The sequence below is a fragment of the Mesoplodon bidens genome (assembly GCF_964165515.1).
Source record: "Mesoplodon bidens genome assembly, chromosome: 1".
Lineage (NCBI taxonomy): Eukaryota > Metazoa > Chordata > Mammalia > Artiodactyla > Ziphiidae > Mesoplodon > Mesoplodon bidens.
The window spans coordinates 27733011-27750026 of record NC_138176.1 but is presented as its reverse complement, the minus strand read 5'-3'; the positions used below and the strand labels follow the sequence as shown (position 1 = coordinate 27750026).

Genomic DNA, 17016 nt, shown 5'->3' with positions numbered 1-17016 from the left:
CAAAAGGAGAGGCAGTTGAGGGGGTTTCTAGTTCTTCCACAGGGAGGGTTCATAGTGTGGGCTGTGCCCCAGGAGGTAGAAGGGTTATTTTCAGGGTTATAGGTTTGAAGAGACGGCTGCTGTCACTCAGGTTTGGTGCACAACCCCTTTTTCCCTTTATGGAGCTGACCTAAGGCTGTGTTATGTAAGAGGAAAGGGTTGTCTCATGGGCAAGTCATGATTGAGGTAGGGGCAGTTTAGAAGGTCAGCGCCTCACCACTACCACAGATAATCTGAAGCGTCCTCTGTAATGGAGGTTGGGGTGGTATCTTGAGAAAGGGCCTCCCAGGGTGTTGGAGGCAGTGAAGATGAAGAGTGGGAGTCCACGGGCAGCGCGAATAGGGTAGGTTGGGAGATCATGTGACCAAGTTTAGAAGAATTCAAGGTCAGCTCGGGCCCGCCGGCCCACTCATTACTCTGGCATCCAGATGCCAGGGGCGCGGGTAACCGCAGCACTGAGAAGAGGTGGTTCCATCAAAAAGGGCGCGGGAAGTCCGAAGTTTTCCCGCCGCGGCTGAGGGCGTGACCCCTGACGTCAGGGTTCTTCCTTCACAAAGCCGACCGGCGGGCTCCGCCCTTACCAAGATGGCGAAACTCGCGGCACCGGAAAGCGTTAGTAGATTTCGCCTTTACCCTGCCTCGGGGGTGTGGGCGGGGCTACTCTGCGGAGTGTGCCCGCCCCTTCCGCCGTGCGCTGCGCGGCGCGATGGCGTCACGCGGGTCCGCCCCTACCCCTCCTCTTCCGGGTTCCTGAGTCGCGTGCGTCGGCAACGGTAGTGACGCGTATTACCGAGAGGATGGCTGACGCCGGCTTGCGCCGCGTGGTTCCCAGCGACCTGTATCCCCTCGTGCTCGGCTTTCTGCGCGATAACCAGCTCTCGGATGTGGCCAACAAGTTCGCCAAGGCAACAGGCGCTGTGAGTCCCGGGCATGATTCATGGGCTGGGGTGGGATGACCACAGGGGCTCCGGGCCCTGACATGCTTAGGTTTGCAGGTAGGGAGGTCTGTGGGGTCCGCCAGCCCAGTGTCTGCCAGGCCTTTGTGCCGAGCTCTCGGCGGTGGCCGGAAAGCCTGGAGTCTCAGCGTCTCTTCCACGATGTCTCACTACATGGCGCTGAGCTTTGTTGCTTTTTTTCTGGTGAGTGGGGCGGCGGTGGCAGCGTGGGAACCTCGTGGCCTAGGTCACGTGGCTGGCGGAGTGCGGCGAGGCGGCAGCGTCGTGCCCCACTGGAGGCATTGGAGGCTCCTAGTTCTTTGGGCTTTATGTTGGCTGATGCCGAGCGTGACTTGACCTCAATCGAATTTACCCGGGACTCAAAAGATAAGTAAAATTGCTTTAGAAATAATGAAGGCTGGGATTTTTGTTATTAAAGAAGAAAATGAACGAGTAAAGGCAGGGTTCTGCTTTTCGTTTTACTGAAGCAGGATTGAGCATCATAGTTCTCTCTACAAAGCAGGCATAGCTGTTGGCTTGAATCTTTGATTTCTGGCATCAGACAAGTCTAGGTTTGGGAACAGCCTCTGCCACTTTTTTTTTTTTTTTTTTTTTTTTAAATTTATTTATTTTATTTTTTTATTTTTGGCTGAATTGGGTCTTTGTTGCTGTGCACGGGCTTTCTCTAGTTGTGGCTTCTCTTGTTGCGGAGCACGGGCTCTAGGCACACGGGCTTCAGTAATTGTGGCTCACAGGCTCTAGAGCGCAGGCTCAGTAGCTGTGGTGCACGGACTTAGTTGCTCCGTGGCATGTGGGATCTTCCCAGACCAGGTCTCAAACCCGTGTCCACTGCATTGGCAGGCGGATTCTTAATCACTGTGCCACCAGGGAAGCCCCCTCTGCCACTTTTGAAATGTATGATCCAGGCAGCTTGCTTAACGTCCCTGAATCTGTTTCTACTTCTATGGGGATGTCATCATCCACTTTTTGGATTTTTGTGAGTAACATCATATGTACATATACAGAGTGGCAATACCGGTGCCTGGTGCTCAGGAAGCATCAGTGAGTGAAAGCTGTTATCTTAGTTATCGTACCTTAGGATGTTCTAAAAACAAGTAAAAGGAAGATGACCAGGAATGTGAAAGGTTTGGAATCTACATCTCAAGGAAAGCAGACATGACTGCATGAGAAAACACCTTGAGGGTAGAGTGGAGTGGTATGGTAGTCCTTAGCGGTCTTAGTCTTTGACTAAGAAGATAGGCTTGTTCTTTGTGGTAGAATCAGGCTACGCAAGTTGAGAGTCAGATCGGCCTCAGAAAGGGCTACCTTAAGCTGGGACAGCCTGCCATGTGATCTGATACAGCTGCTTTCATATTGGAACTGTTTTGACTGTTAGGGAGGCTGCAGAGAGTGGGCTGGATGGAATTGGGCCTTTCAGAATCAGAATTTTTTTTTTTTTTTTTTTGCGGTGCGCGGGCCTCTCACTGCTGTGGCCTCTCCCATTGCGGAGCACAGGCTCCAGACGCGCAGGCCCAGCAACCATGGCTCACGGGTCCAGCCGCTCCGCGGCACGTGGGATCCCCCCAGACCGGGGCACGAACCCGCGCCCCCTGCATCGGCAGGCGGACTCTCAACCACTGCGCCACCAGGGAAGCCCAGAAATCTTTTTTATGTGACAAAAACTAATCTCTGTGGAGGGTTTACTAAGGGCAAGATGCTATTTCCAGATGCTAAGCCCCTTATATGCATTATTTCTTATCTTCTCAACAAGTTAATAAGATGTGTAGTGTCGTCAATCTTATAGAGAAGGAAACAGTCTCAGAAAGATTAAATGATTTATTTTTCTTTAATTTTTCTTTCTTTATTTTTTGCTGCATTGGGTCTTTGTTGCGGTGCGTGGGCTTCTCATTGCGGTGGCTTCTCTTGTGGAGCACGGGCTCTAGGTGCGCGGGCTTCAGTAGTTGTGGTATGCAGGCTCAGCAGTTGTGGCTCGAGGGCTCTAGAGCACAGGTTCAGTAGTTGTGGCACACGGGTTTAGTTGCTCCGCGGCATGTAGAACCTTCCTGGACCAGGGCTCGAACCCGCGCCCCCTGCATCGGCAGGCGGACTCTCAACCACTGCGCCACCAGGGAAGCCCAGAAATCTTTTTTATGTGACAAAAACTAATCTCTGTGGAGGGTTTACTAAGGGCAAGATGCTATTTCCAGATGCTAAGCCCCTTATATGCATTATTTCTTATCTTCTCAACAAGTTAATAAGATGTGTAGTGTCGTCAATCTTATAGAGAAGGAAACAGTCTCAGAAAGATTAAATGATTTATTTTTCTTTAATTTTTCTTTATTTATTTTTTGCTGCATTGGGTCTTTGTTGCGGTGCGTGGGCTTCTCATTGCGGTGGCTTCTCTTGTGGAGCACGGGCTCTAGGTGCGCGGGCTTCAGTAGTTGTGGTATGCAGGCTCAGCAGTTGTGGCTCGAGGGCTCTAGAGCACAGGTTCAGTAGTTGTGGCACACGGGTTTAGTTGCTCCGCGGCATGTAGAACCTTCCTGGACCAGGGCTCGAACCCGTGTCCCCTGCATTGGCAGGCGGATTCCCAACCACTGCGCCACCAGAGAAGTCCCAGATTAAGTGATTTGCTCAGGGTCACACATTAGTAATTGGCAGAGGTGAGTTTCACATCTACTCATCTAACTTTGAGCCTGTATTTTTGTATATACTCTAATGCCTTGCCATTTTTTTTGGACACCAACTCATAATCTATAATCAGTGTAATAGTTGAATGCAATTATGTACTGAATATGTAACATAGATTTTTACTAATCTTCTCTTGGAGGATGGTTTCCAGTGATTGAGAATTATAAACCACGTTGCCACAAACATCCTCCTGTGTAGATGTTTGGTTCATGGGTAAGGATAAATTCTTAGTACACTGCTAGAGTAAAGGGAATGTACGTTTTTAAAAGGCTTTGATAAATAGGATTGACAGGTGGGGGAATAGATAGATGGTGCTAGAGACTACAGGGATAGCCCAAGTTTTTGATACCAAAAACTGGGAAATACATAAATAGAATATTTTTCTCCTAATTTATGCAAGTAGGAGAAGTCTTAGAGAGATGTAACATTTATATCAAATTAAAACTTTCGTACCCTGCTCTCTCTCTTTTCTCTTACAGACCCAGCAGGATGCCAACGCCTCTTCCCTCTTGGACATCTATAGTTTCTGGCTCAAGTAAGTCTTCTCTGTGCTAGTGTGGCTGTTTTCTCCCCCCAAGTAGGCTGGACTGTGTTCTTTGGTTTGGGAAGGTCCTGATTCCCCAGGAGTTAGCCTAATCTACCTCAGCAGGTCCACCAAGGCCCCAAAGCGGAAGTTACAGGCAAATGGACCAGTGACTAAGAAGGCTAAGAAGAAGACTTCATCCAGTGACAGCAGTGAGGACAGCAGCGAGGAGGAAAAAGCCCAAGGACCTCCCGCTAAGAAAGCTGGTAAGACCCAGCAGGGAGTTGTGGTTCCAGGAAAAGGATTTGGAGCCTGTCTGTGCTCCAAATGGCTGGTTCTTACTGGGACCTGTACTTTTGTTCAGCTGTACCTGCCAAGCGGGCCAGTCTGCTTCAGCATCCTGGAAAGGCTGCAGTCAAGAAATCAGAGAGCAGCAGCAGCAGTGAAGAATCCAGTGATGATGAGGAGGAGGACAAAAAGAAAAAGCCTGTCCAGGTTTGCAACTTTGAGAAGGAAAGGGATTGCTAAGGGATTGGAAAAGAAAAAACTAAAATCTTGGCTTTTAGCTTGATGGTATTAGGTATACAACAGGTGATTACATGGTTTTTCAAGGAGGTTGTAGAAGTATGAGGTTTGGGAAGGATTATGTGAGGTTGAAGTTGAGCCCTGAATCTAGAGGAAATTCAACCCGTTCTGCTTCCCTGGCAGTATTGGGTTTCTCTGGGATACTGTCAGGGACTCCAAGAGTAAGAGAATATGTTTTATGGACAGGTACAGGGAACTCTGGACAGGGAATGGCAGGGACAAGGCCTAAAAAAGGGGGCACCTAGGAAGCTTTCTACCTTAGGATGTCCTTTGGGTGCCCTGAAACTCTTGCTGATTCTCCTGGTTGTGTGTTTTCTCACAGAAGGGAGTTAAGCCCCAAGCCAAGACAGTCAAAGCTCCTCCTAAGAAGGCCAAGAGCTCTGATTCTGATTCTGACTCAAGCTCAGAGGATGAGGTGCCAAAGAACCAGAAGCCAAAGACAACACCCATGGCAGCTAAAGCTCAGGCTAAAGCCCTAGCCAAACCAGGTATTGTTTATGTTCCTAGGAGGCTGGACTGGGGACCAGGTTGCCCTGGGGACTGATGTGAAAATTCCTTAATTCAGCACAGGAGTGAAATGGCACTGGTTGTTGAACTAGAGGTATTGACTGGTGTCGTTTTTTTTTAAAAAAGAAACATTTTCCTAGTAAGTAAAAAGTTTTATAGTTAGGGACTACTAACTACAGAAATAGTCTGCAGTGAGGGAAAACATGTTTTAAAAACTTCAGAGGGCATATTCAAATACTTTGCATCATTTTTTTGGAAGACAGGTTTATTCCTGAAATTGGGCAAGAAATTCATCCTTTGATGTAGTAAACCACAGCATTCTCCTTCATGCTTCCTCCAAAGGCAAGAGAATTGACAGACTCCTAAGTTCCACGCTAATAGGAAGGTTTTTATGGCCTTTTAATGTCTTGATACTCCTTTTTATTATTGTTCATTAGTTCATGTCTTTTATTAACCAGTATACGATTACTTGTCTTTTGGTTTCTTGAAACAATAGATCAGACAACATTTGCCACAACAGTGTCTGTCAAAGTGGCTGGCTTTGGAAACTCCAGCACCACATTCATCTGAAGGGCACTCCTGACGCAGGCGACTGATTTTGCCATTTTCATCCACCTTACAGTATTTCAAGACAGATAGCTTAGCCTTCTTTCTCTTATGCTTGTTCTTCTTGGGAGCGGTGTAAGACTTCTTCCTTTTCTTAGCACCACCACGAAGTCTCCACACAGATGAAGAATGGACTCCTTTTTTTTTTTTTTTTTAATTTATTTAGTTTATTTTTGGCTGAGTTGGGTCTCCATTGCTGCGTACGGGCTTTCTCTAGTTGCGGCGAGTGGGGGCTACTCTTCGTTGTGTGCGGGCTTCTCATGGCAGTGGCTTCTCTTGTTGCGGAGCACGGACTCTAGGTGAGCGGGCACATAGTTGTGGCACACGGGGTTAGTTGCTCTGCAGCATGTGGGATCTTCCCGGACCAGAGCTCGAACCCGTGTCCCCTGCATTGGCAGGTGGATTCTTAATCAATGCGCCACCAGGGAAGCCCGTGGACTCCTTTTGAATGTTGTAATCAGACAAAGTATGGCCATCCTCCAGTTGCTTGCCAGCAAAGATCAGTCTTTGCTGGTCAGGAGGGATTCCTTCTTTATCCTGGATCTTGGCCTTTACATTTTCTATTGTATCTGAAGGTGCAACCTTGAGAGTGACGGTCTTCATGAAAATCTGCATCTTGGCGGCGGCGCCACTGCAGATGGCAGATCCGAAAGCTGTCTTTATACTCGCTTACGTTATTTCTTTTTTCTTAGGTACACCAGCTCGTCCAGCACCTAAAGTAGTCAATGGCAAAGCAGCTGGTAGTAATAGCAGCAGCAGCAGTAGCAGCAGCAGCAGTGATGATGACTCAGAGGAGGAGAAGGCAGCAGCCGTATCTAAGAAGGTATGGGCCTTAATTTCTAGCAGGAAAGAAGGGACTGGGGATGGAGGTGATTGGGGGCGTCTCCATTGCATGGCAGGATTGGTTGGGTCAGTATTTTCCTGTGGTAATTGATTTTCTCTCTGTGATGCAGACTGTACCTAAAAAGCAAGTTGTGGCCAAGGCCCCAGTGAAAGCAGCTGCCACTCCTGCCCAAAAGAGTTCTAGCAGTGAGGACTCCTCCAGTGAGGAGGAGGAGGAGGAAGAGCAGAAGAAAAAACCCATGAAGAAAAAACCAGGTGACTGGACACGGGGAGTCAAGCTGCACGACTGTGACCAGGGCCCAATGGCAGGAGGACCTCTGCAGTCACCACGTGGACCTTGGCATGTGTCAGCCAGCTTCTCCCAGAGAAGGGAGAAAGCCACGTTGCCTTTTATAACCTAGACTCAGAAATGGCATGCCATCATCTCTGCCGTAGTCTATTTGTTAGAAATGAGTCACTAATCCTAGCCCACCCTCAAGGGATAGGGAATTAAGCTCCATTTATAGAAGGAAGCAGTATCAAAGAATGTGTGTACATATTTTAAAACCACCACACTGTCCCTTTTAAACAGGTCCCTATAGTTCAGTTCCCCCGCCTTCTGTTCCCCCACCCAAGAAGTCCCTGGGAATTCAGGCTCCCAAGAAAGCTGCAGAGAAGCAGCAGCCTGTGGAGAGCAGTGAGGACAGCAGTGATGAGTCTGGTGAGTCATCACCTGTGGTGAGTGGGTCTGGGGAGTGTATGAGGAGTAGGGAGGGAAATGCTGCTGTCCCTTGTGCTTTTTTTTTTTTTTTTTTTGGCTGTGCCGCACGCCTTTTGGGATCTCAGTTCCCTCGCCAGGGATTGAACCCAGGCCACAGCACTGAAAGCCTGGAATCCTGACCACTAGGCCACCAGGGAACTCCCTGCATCCTTCTTTTCGTTGCCCCTGGTTGGACTGGGACTCTGGACCCAGCCTAATGCCATAGGTTCTCTCCAGATTCAAGTTCTGAGGAAGAAAAGAGACCCCCAGCTAAGGCAGTCATCTCCAAAGCAACTACTAAACCAGCTCCAGCAAAGAAGGCAGCAGAGAGCTCTTCAGACAGCTCAGGTAAGGCATAGGAGGCCCTCAGGGCAGTGGGAGCTCCAAGGGCTCCCCTCAGTCTGATTTGGGGAGAAATTCACTCCATTCTCTCTGTCTAGACTCCGACAGTTCTGAGGATGAAGCTCCTGCTAAGCCAGCCAGTACCACCAAGAATTCCTCAGGTAAGCCAGCTGCCACTCCCAAGCAGTCTGCGGTTAAGCCAGCTACGACTCCCAAGCAGCCTGCAGCCAGTGGCCAGAAGCCTCTGACCAGAAAGGCTGATAGCACCTCCAGCGAGGAGGAAAGCAGTTCTAGTGAGGAGGAGAAGACGAAGAAGAATGTAGCCACCCCTAAGTCCAAGGTGATGGCCAAAGCAGCTCCATCTTTGCCTGCCAAGCGGGCCTCTCAGGGTGGTGGGGACAGCAGCTCTGATTCAGACAGCTCCAGCAGCGAGGAAGACGAGGAAGAGAAGACGCCTAAACCCCCAGCCAAAAAGAAGCCACAGAAGGCAGGGGGAACTGTAGCCCCTTCCAAACCAGCCTGTGTGAAGAAAGCAAAGGCCGAGAGCAGCAGCACTTCTTCCTCTGAGGACTCCAGTGAGCAGGAGGAAGAGGAGAAGCCCAAGGGCAAGGGCACTCCAAGACCACAAGCCGCCAAGGCCAATGGCACCTCTGCACTGACTGCCCAGAATGGAAAAGCAGACAAGGACAGCAACGAGGAGGAGGAGGGCAAGAAAAAGACAGCAGTGGCAGTTGCTAAGCCAGGTCTGTATCCAAAGAACTTGCCTCCTGGGTTTGTCCCCCAAATCAGGATGTGCTCTACTCTTGGGGGTGGGATAGGGAGCCGAGGCCCATGACTGGCTTCCAGTTAGTTGGGGGCCCTCAGTGTGGGACCCTGGGACGACGGACAGGAAACTGATCTCCTGAGTCTGGCTTTTTGTTTTGTAGGTTCAGGAAAGAAGTGGAAGCAGAGTGAGGTTGCTAAGGAGGCAGAGACTCCTCCAGCCAAGAAGATAAAGCCCCAGACCCCCAACACATTTCCTAAAAGGAATAAAGTAAGTTGTCTTATTTTCCTCTCAAGAGCCAGCGTTTAGAGTAGAAAGAAAAATTGCAAAGCACCTTGACAGCTCTTTGCCTGGCCTGGCATACGTGCTGTGGGTGTAGCTCAGTAGGGCCTTCCTGTTATGTGACCACTCCATCCTGAATTTCCTACTTCATTCTTCTCCAGGGAGAACGAAGGGGATCCTCCCCATTCCGAAGGATCAGGGAGGAGGAAATTCAGGTGGATGCTCGAGTGGCAGACAATTCCTTTGACGCCAAGGTGAGGAGAGAGAGGGTCTTCACCATTCTTGAGGGGGTGGGGTGAGAGAGGGGGTAGCTTTTGGTTCTGGTTGGTGGGAGGTTCTCTGGGTTCGGGTTGCCTGGAGCAGGGAGAAGAAACTGACAGGGCCCTGGCCTTGTCCTTCTGTGTGCTAACCACCTGTCTCTACTTACCAGCGGGGTGCAACCGGAGACTGGGGGGAGCGAGCCAATCAAGTTCTGAAGTTCACCAAAGGCAAATCCTTCCGGCACGAGAAAACCAAGAAGAAGCGGGGCAGTTACCGGGGAGGCTCCATCTCTGTCCAAGTCAATTCTGTTAAGTTTGACAGCGAGTGACCGTGGACCATCTGTAGCACAGCAGGGGTGATGATCTGAGACCACTCACTTTCCCCAGTGGACCTGGGAACCCTCAGCTCTATCGGGGGAGGGTCTCGGTGAGGAGAGCAGTTTAGATTACGTCTGAAGGCTTTGCGTTGTAACATCCTCTAAGGTCCTTTTCGGTGTTTGTGGTTTTGTACAGATTTGTTTTTGAGTGTTGGGTAGCAAGGACAAGGTAAGGGGAGTGTTCTTTTTTAAGAAAAATTGTTTTAGTTGTCATTCTCCCTGTTTGTGGAAGTTCTCATACTGAGAAATTTGTATATTTTACATTAAATCATTTCTTACTGATTTTTGTTGTGGTTTTCAGAGGTGGGTTCACAGATTAAAATCTCAGCTATCTTCCTAGATGTGGTAAAGGTCACATGTATGAATTTTTATAATTGGAGAATTCTGTCTATGGGAGTGCTTGTGTCCACATTTCATCCTTCCTACCCGTCAGGGCCCTGGTGAGGGGTGGTTAAGAATGGTTAATGTATGTATCTGTTAAGCATGAACTATGTGCCTCATTTGTGGGGTCTAGGACTGAAGTGTTCAACCAGCATGGACCTACCTACTTGGGGGGATAAAATTTACTGTTTTGTTTCAGGCAAAATTCTGGTGTGGTGTGAATGCCGTGGGGTCAGTCTGAATATTTCATTTGCTGTAATTTTATTATTACATAATGTTTGCAATATGTGCTTTTTAATTTGAAAGCATAAACCTTTTTATTGTTCAAAGACAATTTTTGATTGGCTTGACCTTTAAGAGTGTCGATTACTAAGTTGAGGGCTACATCTTATTTTTTTACATTTTAGAGAACAAAATAGCGTTAATTTAATCTGAAAAGCACATATCACTTGGTATTTCTGTCTTGGTAGCAGTGGTGACACAAAATTAGTTTCTTGGTTTCATTAACTCCTGCATGGTTGGGAATCACTGATCAAGAAAGTGAAAGAAGAAAACCTATAATTAAAAACCTTAATCCTCAGTAGGAATTAAGTTACATTATTCAAGTGAATTTATAGGTAACCTGTAAATGGAGGATGAGAAGAATCGTTACAAAGCATGTTATCTGGTAATACTTGAGTTAGAGTGGTGTTGCGAGAGCATCCTAACAGGATTATTGTGTCTTGTAGTTGGTGCACGGGAGCAACTGCTGTGCCCCCTTCAGAACCTTGACTCTCAGAAACGGTGGAGGTAACGGTAAAAAACAGTGAGCAGAGAGATGACCCTTAGGCCAAGCAGGCTGATGATAAAGCTGTAGGAGATGACTGTTGGCAGTGCTCAGCCAGAGTAAGACGGGGAGGAACGTCAACGAGTTCTCCAAGTTCTCTGGGGCTGGTCTGTCCCTGTGTTGGGAAAGTGTGCCCTAGCGTTATGGATGAGGTGTAACTGAAGGTTAGCTTCCCCTTGTTTGGGTTCCACAGATAACCTGGTTTTCTGTGTCACTACCTCTAGGAAGAAAATGTGCTCTTCACGCTGACATACATATTCAGTCTGCATGGTAAAAGTTCTACATCTTACTAAAAAGTAATAAGCTGGCTGGTTTATAATGTATCTTGGGAGTTTTATTAATGTGAGTCCAAAGCTCTCCCACCTCCACTCAAAACAGAACAACTTGGGTGCCAGTTGGAGGGCTGGGGCCCAGACCTGTGGGTTCACTGTGGAGCCTTCTTGACTATTCCTTATCTCATGGTACCTTGTCTCATGGTGCCTTGTCCAGGCAATAGACCAGCCTGTGCGTAGTCTAAATTGGGGATTGGCAAAATGGCCCATGGACCAGATCCAGTCCATGGATTGTTTTTGTGTTGCTCAGGAGCTAAGAATGCTTTTACATTTTTTTAAAGGCTTTAAAAAAAAAATGACAGACTTTATGTGACCACAAAGGATATAATGTTTACTATCTGGCCTTTTACAGTTTGCAAAACCCTGGCCTAAATCAGTGACTTCACAACACTGGCTGAAAATTAGAATTACCTGGGGATCTTTTAAAAACACTGATACCCAGGGACCCATCTGCTGATCGGTTGAGTCAGATCCTGGTGCTCTCTGGTGGATTCTGGGAGTTAAGATTTTTTAAAGCTCCTAAAGATTCCAAAGAGCAACCAGAGCTGAAAACCACTAATCTAAGAGTATTTGAAAAGAAATTAGTTGGTAATTTTTCTTTCCTCCCCTTATGTTTTCATTTTCAAATGTACTTGTTAAATCTAATAGTATAAAGTAAAAATTAAATTTCCATTTTATCCCCATTTTCTGGGACTTGATTCTTTTGTCTCTTTCCAGAGAGTTTCTCTGTGTGTACTACTACATGCATCCTCTCTCCTTTCTCCTCACACATATGGAGTAGCTTGCTGTATGCAGTGTTTCATAACTTTGGAGCTCATATTTTTTTAATGACCCCATTTCATGGAAGTAGCATAAATTATTTTAAGTAGTACCTTATTGGTAGCTGTTCAGGTTGTTTTAGTGTTTTGTTATTATAAATAGTGCCATAGTGGATATTTTATATGTGAGACACTGAGTATTTGTGTGGGCATTTTGATAGGAAATAGTCTAAGTGATTGTTGGGTCAGAGGATGTGTACATATAATGTTTGTTCATCATTGCTCTCCAAAACCATTGTACCAACTTGTAGTTCCAACAATACTTTATGACACAGTACCTCTTTGCTTGCCCTCTTGCCAACAGTTAACCAAGTTGATCTTTGCCACTTGGATAAATGAAAATGCTCAGTTTTTTAAAATTGTGGTAAAAAATATAACATTAAAGTTGCCATCTTAACCACTTTTAAGTGTATAGTTCATTAGTGTTAGTACTGACATTGTTGTGCAACAGATTGCTATGATTTTGACTACTTTAGATATTTCATATGAGTGGAATCAGACCTCATTTGTCCTTTTGTGACTGGCTTATTTCACTTAGCATAATGTCCTCAAGGTTTACTCATGTTGTAACATGTGGCAGGATCTCCTTTTTCAAGGCTGCATGATATTCCATTGTATGTATATACCACATTTAATTTATCCATTTCATTGTTTAGTTTCAGGGACCTGAATTCCTACCTATGCTTATGGGTTCTGGCAGTGTTGCTGAAATCCACACGTTAAGTGAATCACACACATGATGGCTCATGCCCATCTCTGGTGTACCTCATATGGACACAAAGCAGGAGACTTTCCAGTATCCTTTTGTGGCTTTATGTTTCACAAGTTATATCCTCACTACCACCCAACCCTGTTAGGTGGATATTAACTAGATCATGGTGTCTCAGCCTTAGTATTTGGGGGCTCTGAAATACTAAGAGTGTTTGAATGCCTACTGTGTACCAGCCATAGAACTCCCTGAGAGCTCAGTGTCTAATAGGGGAAGTCAGAGATGGGAACAGTTCTGTACACCATGCTGAGTCCTGTCACCAAGGGCCAGAGTAGCACCCCCAAGGGGACAGCAACAAAAGACTGACCTTGGCCCAGGATTCTGAGGAGAGTAGCAGTTGCCAGGTATGAAGAAGGCACATACCATGCAAGGAAGAGGAAATGTTTCCAGTGGGAGAAGAGAGCCTTTAGGATGGATCAGGTGGAGGGTGTGTGGTAAGTAGGGGCAGGATAATACTGTCTGAGGATTCAATAGCAATGGCCTTTTGTACCCAAGTGAGGAGTTAATACTTTATTTTGTTCTCCTGAGTGTGTTAGGGGATTGCTAGTCCAATGCAGTGCTCCTGGCACTAAATACAGCTGCAGGGAAAGCAAAGCCCCTACTGACAACTGAGTTCTCATCCCCTGCCTCATGCCAAGCTGGTTTAAGCTGTCTGCAATTACTGAAGAGGCCAGTAGGTGGGGCCCTTGCACACTGCAGGGAGCTGGACTCTAGTTGAAGCTTGGCATTGTCTTACCCCGCTTAACTTTAAACGAATTCGGAGCACCTGCTATGAGCCTTTGGCTACAGAGATGAATAAGACATAGGCCCTCATTTGAGGACCCTTGGTTCTGGAGAGTGGAGAGGAGAGTCTGTCATCTATGAGAGGTCATCTGTTACCTGAAAACCAGCAACAGGCAACGTGGCTCATAGAGGAACCCTGATGTTCATGTGGAACTCCCAACTTTCCCCTCAGGTCCAACAGGGCACTGGAGCTCCCATAAGGGGGGCCAGCCACAGGTCCCACTGCTTATGGAAACTGCAGACCTGTGTCCTGCCTATGCCTGGGAGCTCAGAGGCCCTGGTGCTCTCTCGACTCTCTCCCCTCCTCTCCCAGCAGGATTGAGGAGAACATATGCCAGGCTTCCATCTTCGAAGTGTGTTGGAGGGTAGGTAGGGTACAGAGTATTTCAGTAAATCAGCCTATCAGACACAGAAGTTCATCCATTCAGCAAATATGAGTGTTTACTATATGCCAGGCACATAATTTGTGAGAGATGTTGCAGACACAATCATGAATGAACAAAAAACCAGACCCAGTCCCAGCAACCAAAGTTTACCCAGTCTAATGAGGGGCAAAGATATTAATCCACACAAATAAATGTATAAATATAAACTTCAGTACAATGAGGGCAAGGTACAAAGAGCTATGAGCACGTGTGACAGGGGAAAGTAGCCCACATAGTGGTGAGACTTCCTCACGGACTGGGTAGCCATGTAATTTATCATCTAAACAGGGATGCTTTTTTTTTTAAGATTTTTTTTTTTTGATGTGGACCATTTTTAAAGTCTTTACTGAGTTTGTTACAATATTGCTTCTGTTTTATGTTTTGGTTTTATGGCCTGGAGGCATGTGGGATCCTAGCTCCCTGATCAGGGATCGAACCTGCACCCCCTGCATTGGAAGGCGAAGTCTTAACCACTGGACAGCCAGGAAGTCCCTAAACTGGGATGTTTTTGAGAATGAAGGGAGAGAGATTGATAATTAGGCTGAGAGGAACAGGTGTGGATTGAGACTTTCCCAGGCAAGTCAGGACATAGGGTCACTGTGGTAATAGATGCCTTCACTGAGGAAGTGATGTTTCAGCCCAGACTTGAAGGTGAGAGTTAATTAGGTGAAGGTGTTGATGTTACTGACTTGGGTCCTTGGACTCTTTAATCAATAGAAGTTGATAAGAGGCCATACGAGGTATTCAGGCAAGGCTTTATTGGGACTCATGCTGTAGCACAAGGGAAGGAAAACAAGTAACAGGTTCCCTTGCTCGCTCTCCGAGGAGAGTGGGCTTGTTCCTTAAGCTGTGTGAGGGTGGGGGCGGATGGGTGGGTTAGGCTGAAGGGGTGGCTTAGGTGGTCTGCCCACCCGCTTGGCAGTGCTGGGATCATGCACAGTACCCTGCTTTTGCTCCCGGCTCCTCAGAAGTGGCAGTTGGTTTGTCATCTTTTAGTGTCTTATTGTTCATAGTCCCTTATAGTTTCTTGGTATTCTGTGGCTTGTCTAGGTGCAAGCACTCCAGTAAAGGGTCCCAGGTCCCAGCCTATCTCAGTGGTGCAAGATGAGCAGGGCTGTGTGTTTTTTTCAGTGAGAAGGCACAGCATGTGCAAAGGCCTTTTGGTGAGAGGGAACATGATGGAGACCCCAGAATGAAAGAAGGCCTATGCAGCTGAAAGGCAGAGGAAGGAGGAGAGCAATATAAGATGAGGCTTGAGAGGGAGGCAGGGACCGGGGCATGTAGAGCCTTGTAAGGCATGTTTAAGGTTTTATTCTGAAGGCAATGGGAAGCTGTTGAAGAGTGTGTGCGTGTCTTAGTCATCTGGGGCTGCCATAGCAAAATACCGTAGCCTGGGTGCCTTAAACAACAGAAATGTGTTTCTCATAGTTCTTGAGACTGGGAAGTCCAAGATCAAGATGCAGGCCTGTTTGGTTTCTGGTGAGAACTCTCTTCCTGGCTTGCAGAAGGCTTCTTGCTGTGTCCTCACATGGCAGGGAGAGACAGAGCCAGCTCTCTGATCCCTTTTTTACTAGGACACTAATCCCATCACGGGGCTGTACCCTCCTTACCTCATCTAAACCTAATTACCTCCCAAAGGCCCTGCTTACTGTTACCATCACGTTGGGAGTTAGGGCTTCAACATATAAATTCTGGGGGGCAGAGGAACACAAACATTCAGTACGTAACAGTGAGTGTATGTGTGGGTATCATTTTTTTTTATTAGGGAAAATTTCAAATATATAAAAGAATTACCAATACAGACAGTAATCAACTAACATTAAATATTCCGTCAGTATCACTGAATATGTTAAAGGCTGGTGACAGTCAGATTTGCATGCTGAAAAGCCAAATGTGGTTAGCATGAGAATAGACGGAAGGGATTTGTAGCGAATATTTGGAGACCAGTTAGGCTACTACAGTAGGCCAGGAGAGAGATCATTTTGGTGACCTGAATTAAAGTGGTGCCAAGATAGAGAAGATGGAGAGAGGTGGATAGATTTGAGAAATATTTAGGAAAAAAACTAGAACTTCGTTGGTGGGGTGGAGGTAGGGGAGCAGTGAGGAAGAGTAAGGCATTAAGAGTGACTCTCATACAAATAATAAATGCTGGAGAGGGTGTGGAGAAAATGGAACCCTCATACACTATTGGTGGGAATGAAAATCGGTACAGCCACTATAGAAAACAGTAGGGAGGTTCCTTAAAAAATTAAAAATAGAGTTACCATGTGATCCAGCAATCCCATTCCTGGGCATATATGCAGAGAAAATTCTAATTAAAAAACAGGACTTCCTTGGGGGTGCAGTGTTTAAGACACTGCACTTCCATTGCAGGGGACGCGGGTTCGATCCCTGGTCGGGGAACTAAGATCCCACAAGCCATGTGCATGTGGCAAAAAAAAAGATACAATGTACCCCAGTGTTCATAGCACTATTTACAATAGCCAAGACATGGAAGCAACCTAAGTGTCCATCAATAGATGAATGGATGAAGAAGATGTGGTGTATATATACAGTGGAATACTACTCAGCCATAAAAAAGGATGAAATAATGCTATTTTCAGCAATGTGGGTGGACCTAGAGATGATCATACTAAGCGAAGTAAGAAAGAAAGACAAATACCATATGATATCACTTATATGTGGAATCTAAAACACAACACAAACATATCTATGAAACAGAAACAGACTCACAGACATAGAGAACAGACTTGTGGTTGCCAAGGGGGAGAGGGGGTAGGGGAGGGAAGGATTGGGAGCTTGGGATTAGCAGATGCAAACTAGTATATACAAGATGGATAAACAACTTTGTACTGTATAGCACAGGGAACTATATTCATTCAATAGCCTGTGATAAACCAGAATGAAAAGTATATATAGTATAACTGAGTCACTTTGCTGTACAGCATAAATTAAACCCAGCATTGTAAATCAACTATTCTTCAATTTTAAAAAATGTTGGAACTATAAAAGTACTGGCTAAGATGTCAAGATGCTTAAGAAGATCAAATTGGTGATTAGGTCTCTATTGCCAAGAGATTGACACTTCTTAGCACTTGATGATTTTACTCACTCAAGGATAAGAAATAGATGACCTTTTCTTTTTTGTGTGTTTAAAAACTATAGTCAAATGCTGTACCAGAACATAAAA

The 17016-nt window shown here is 46.4% G+C and overlaps 2 protein-coding genes across 3 annotated transcripts; one reads left to right on the top strand and one right to left on the bottom strand.

Annotated features, from left to right (window-relative positions):
* Positions 1-789: 789 nt before the first annotated feature.
* On the top strand, positions 790-12250 carry NOLC1 (nucleolar and coiled-body phosphoprotein 1). 2 transcript variants are annotated; one of them, XM_081245727.1, is made up of 13 exons: positions 790-956; positions 4145-4200; positions 4315-4454; positions 4553-4683; positions 5096-5261; positions 6579-6709; positions 6840-6984; positions 7301-7429; positions 7706-7816; positions 7909-8553; positions 8737-8843; positions 9017-9109; positions 9286-12250. In XM_081245727.1, the coding sequence occupies exons 1-13, from the start codon at positions 837-839 to the stop codon at positions 9442-9444; spliced, it is 2133 nt and encodes a 710-aa protein (XP_081101853.1). In that variant the 5' UTR covers positions 790-836; the 3' UTR covers positions 9445-12250. The 2 variants fall into 2 exon arrangements, with proteins under 2 accessions (XP_081101853.1, XP_081101852.1); XM_081245726.1 differs by having other exon boundaries at positions 4312-4454.
* On the bottom strand, positions 5274-6572 carry LOC308619982 (ubiquitin-ribosomal protein eS31 fusion protein-like). The gene is made up of 2 exons (XM_081239312.1): positions 6235-6572; positions 5274-6033 (listed from the first exon to the last, which is right to left on the bottom strand). Exons 1-2 carry the CDS (start codon positions 6499-6501, stop codon positions 5746-5748), a joined length of 555 nt encoding a protein of 184 aa, XP_081095438.1. The 5' UTR covers positions 6502-6572; the 3' UTR covers positions 5274-5745.
* Positions 12251-17016: the final 4766 nt, after the last annotated feature.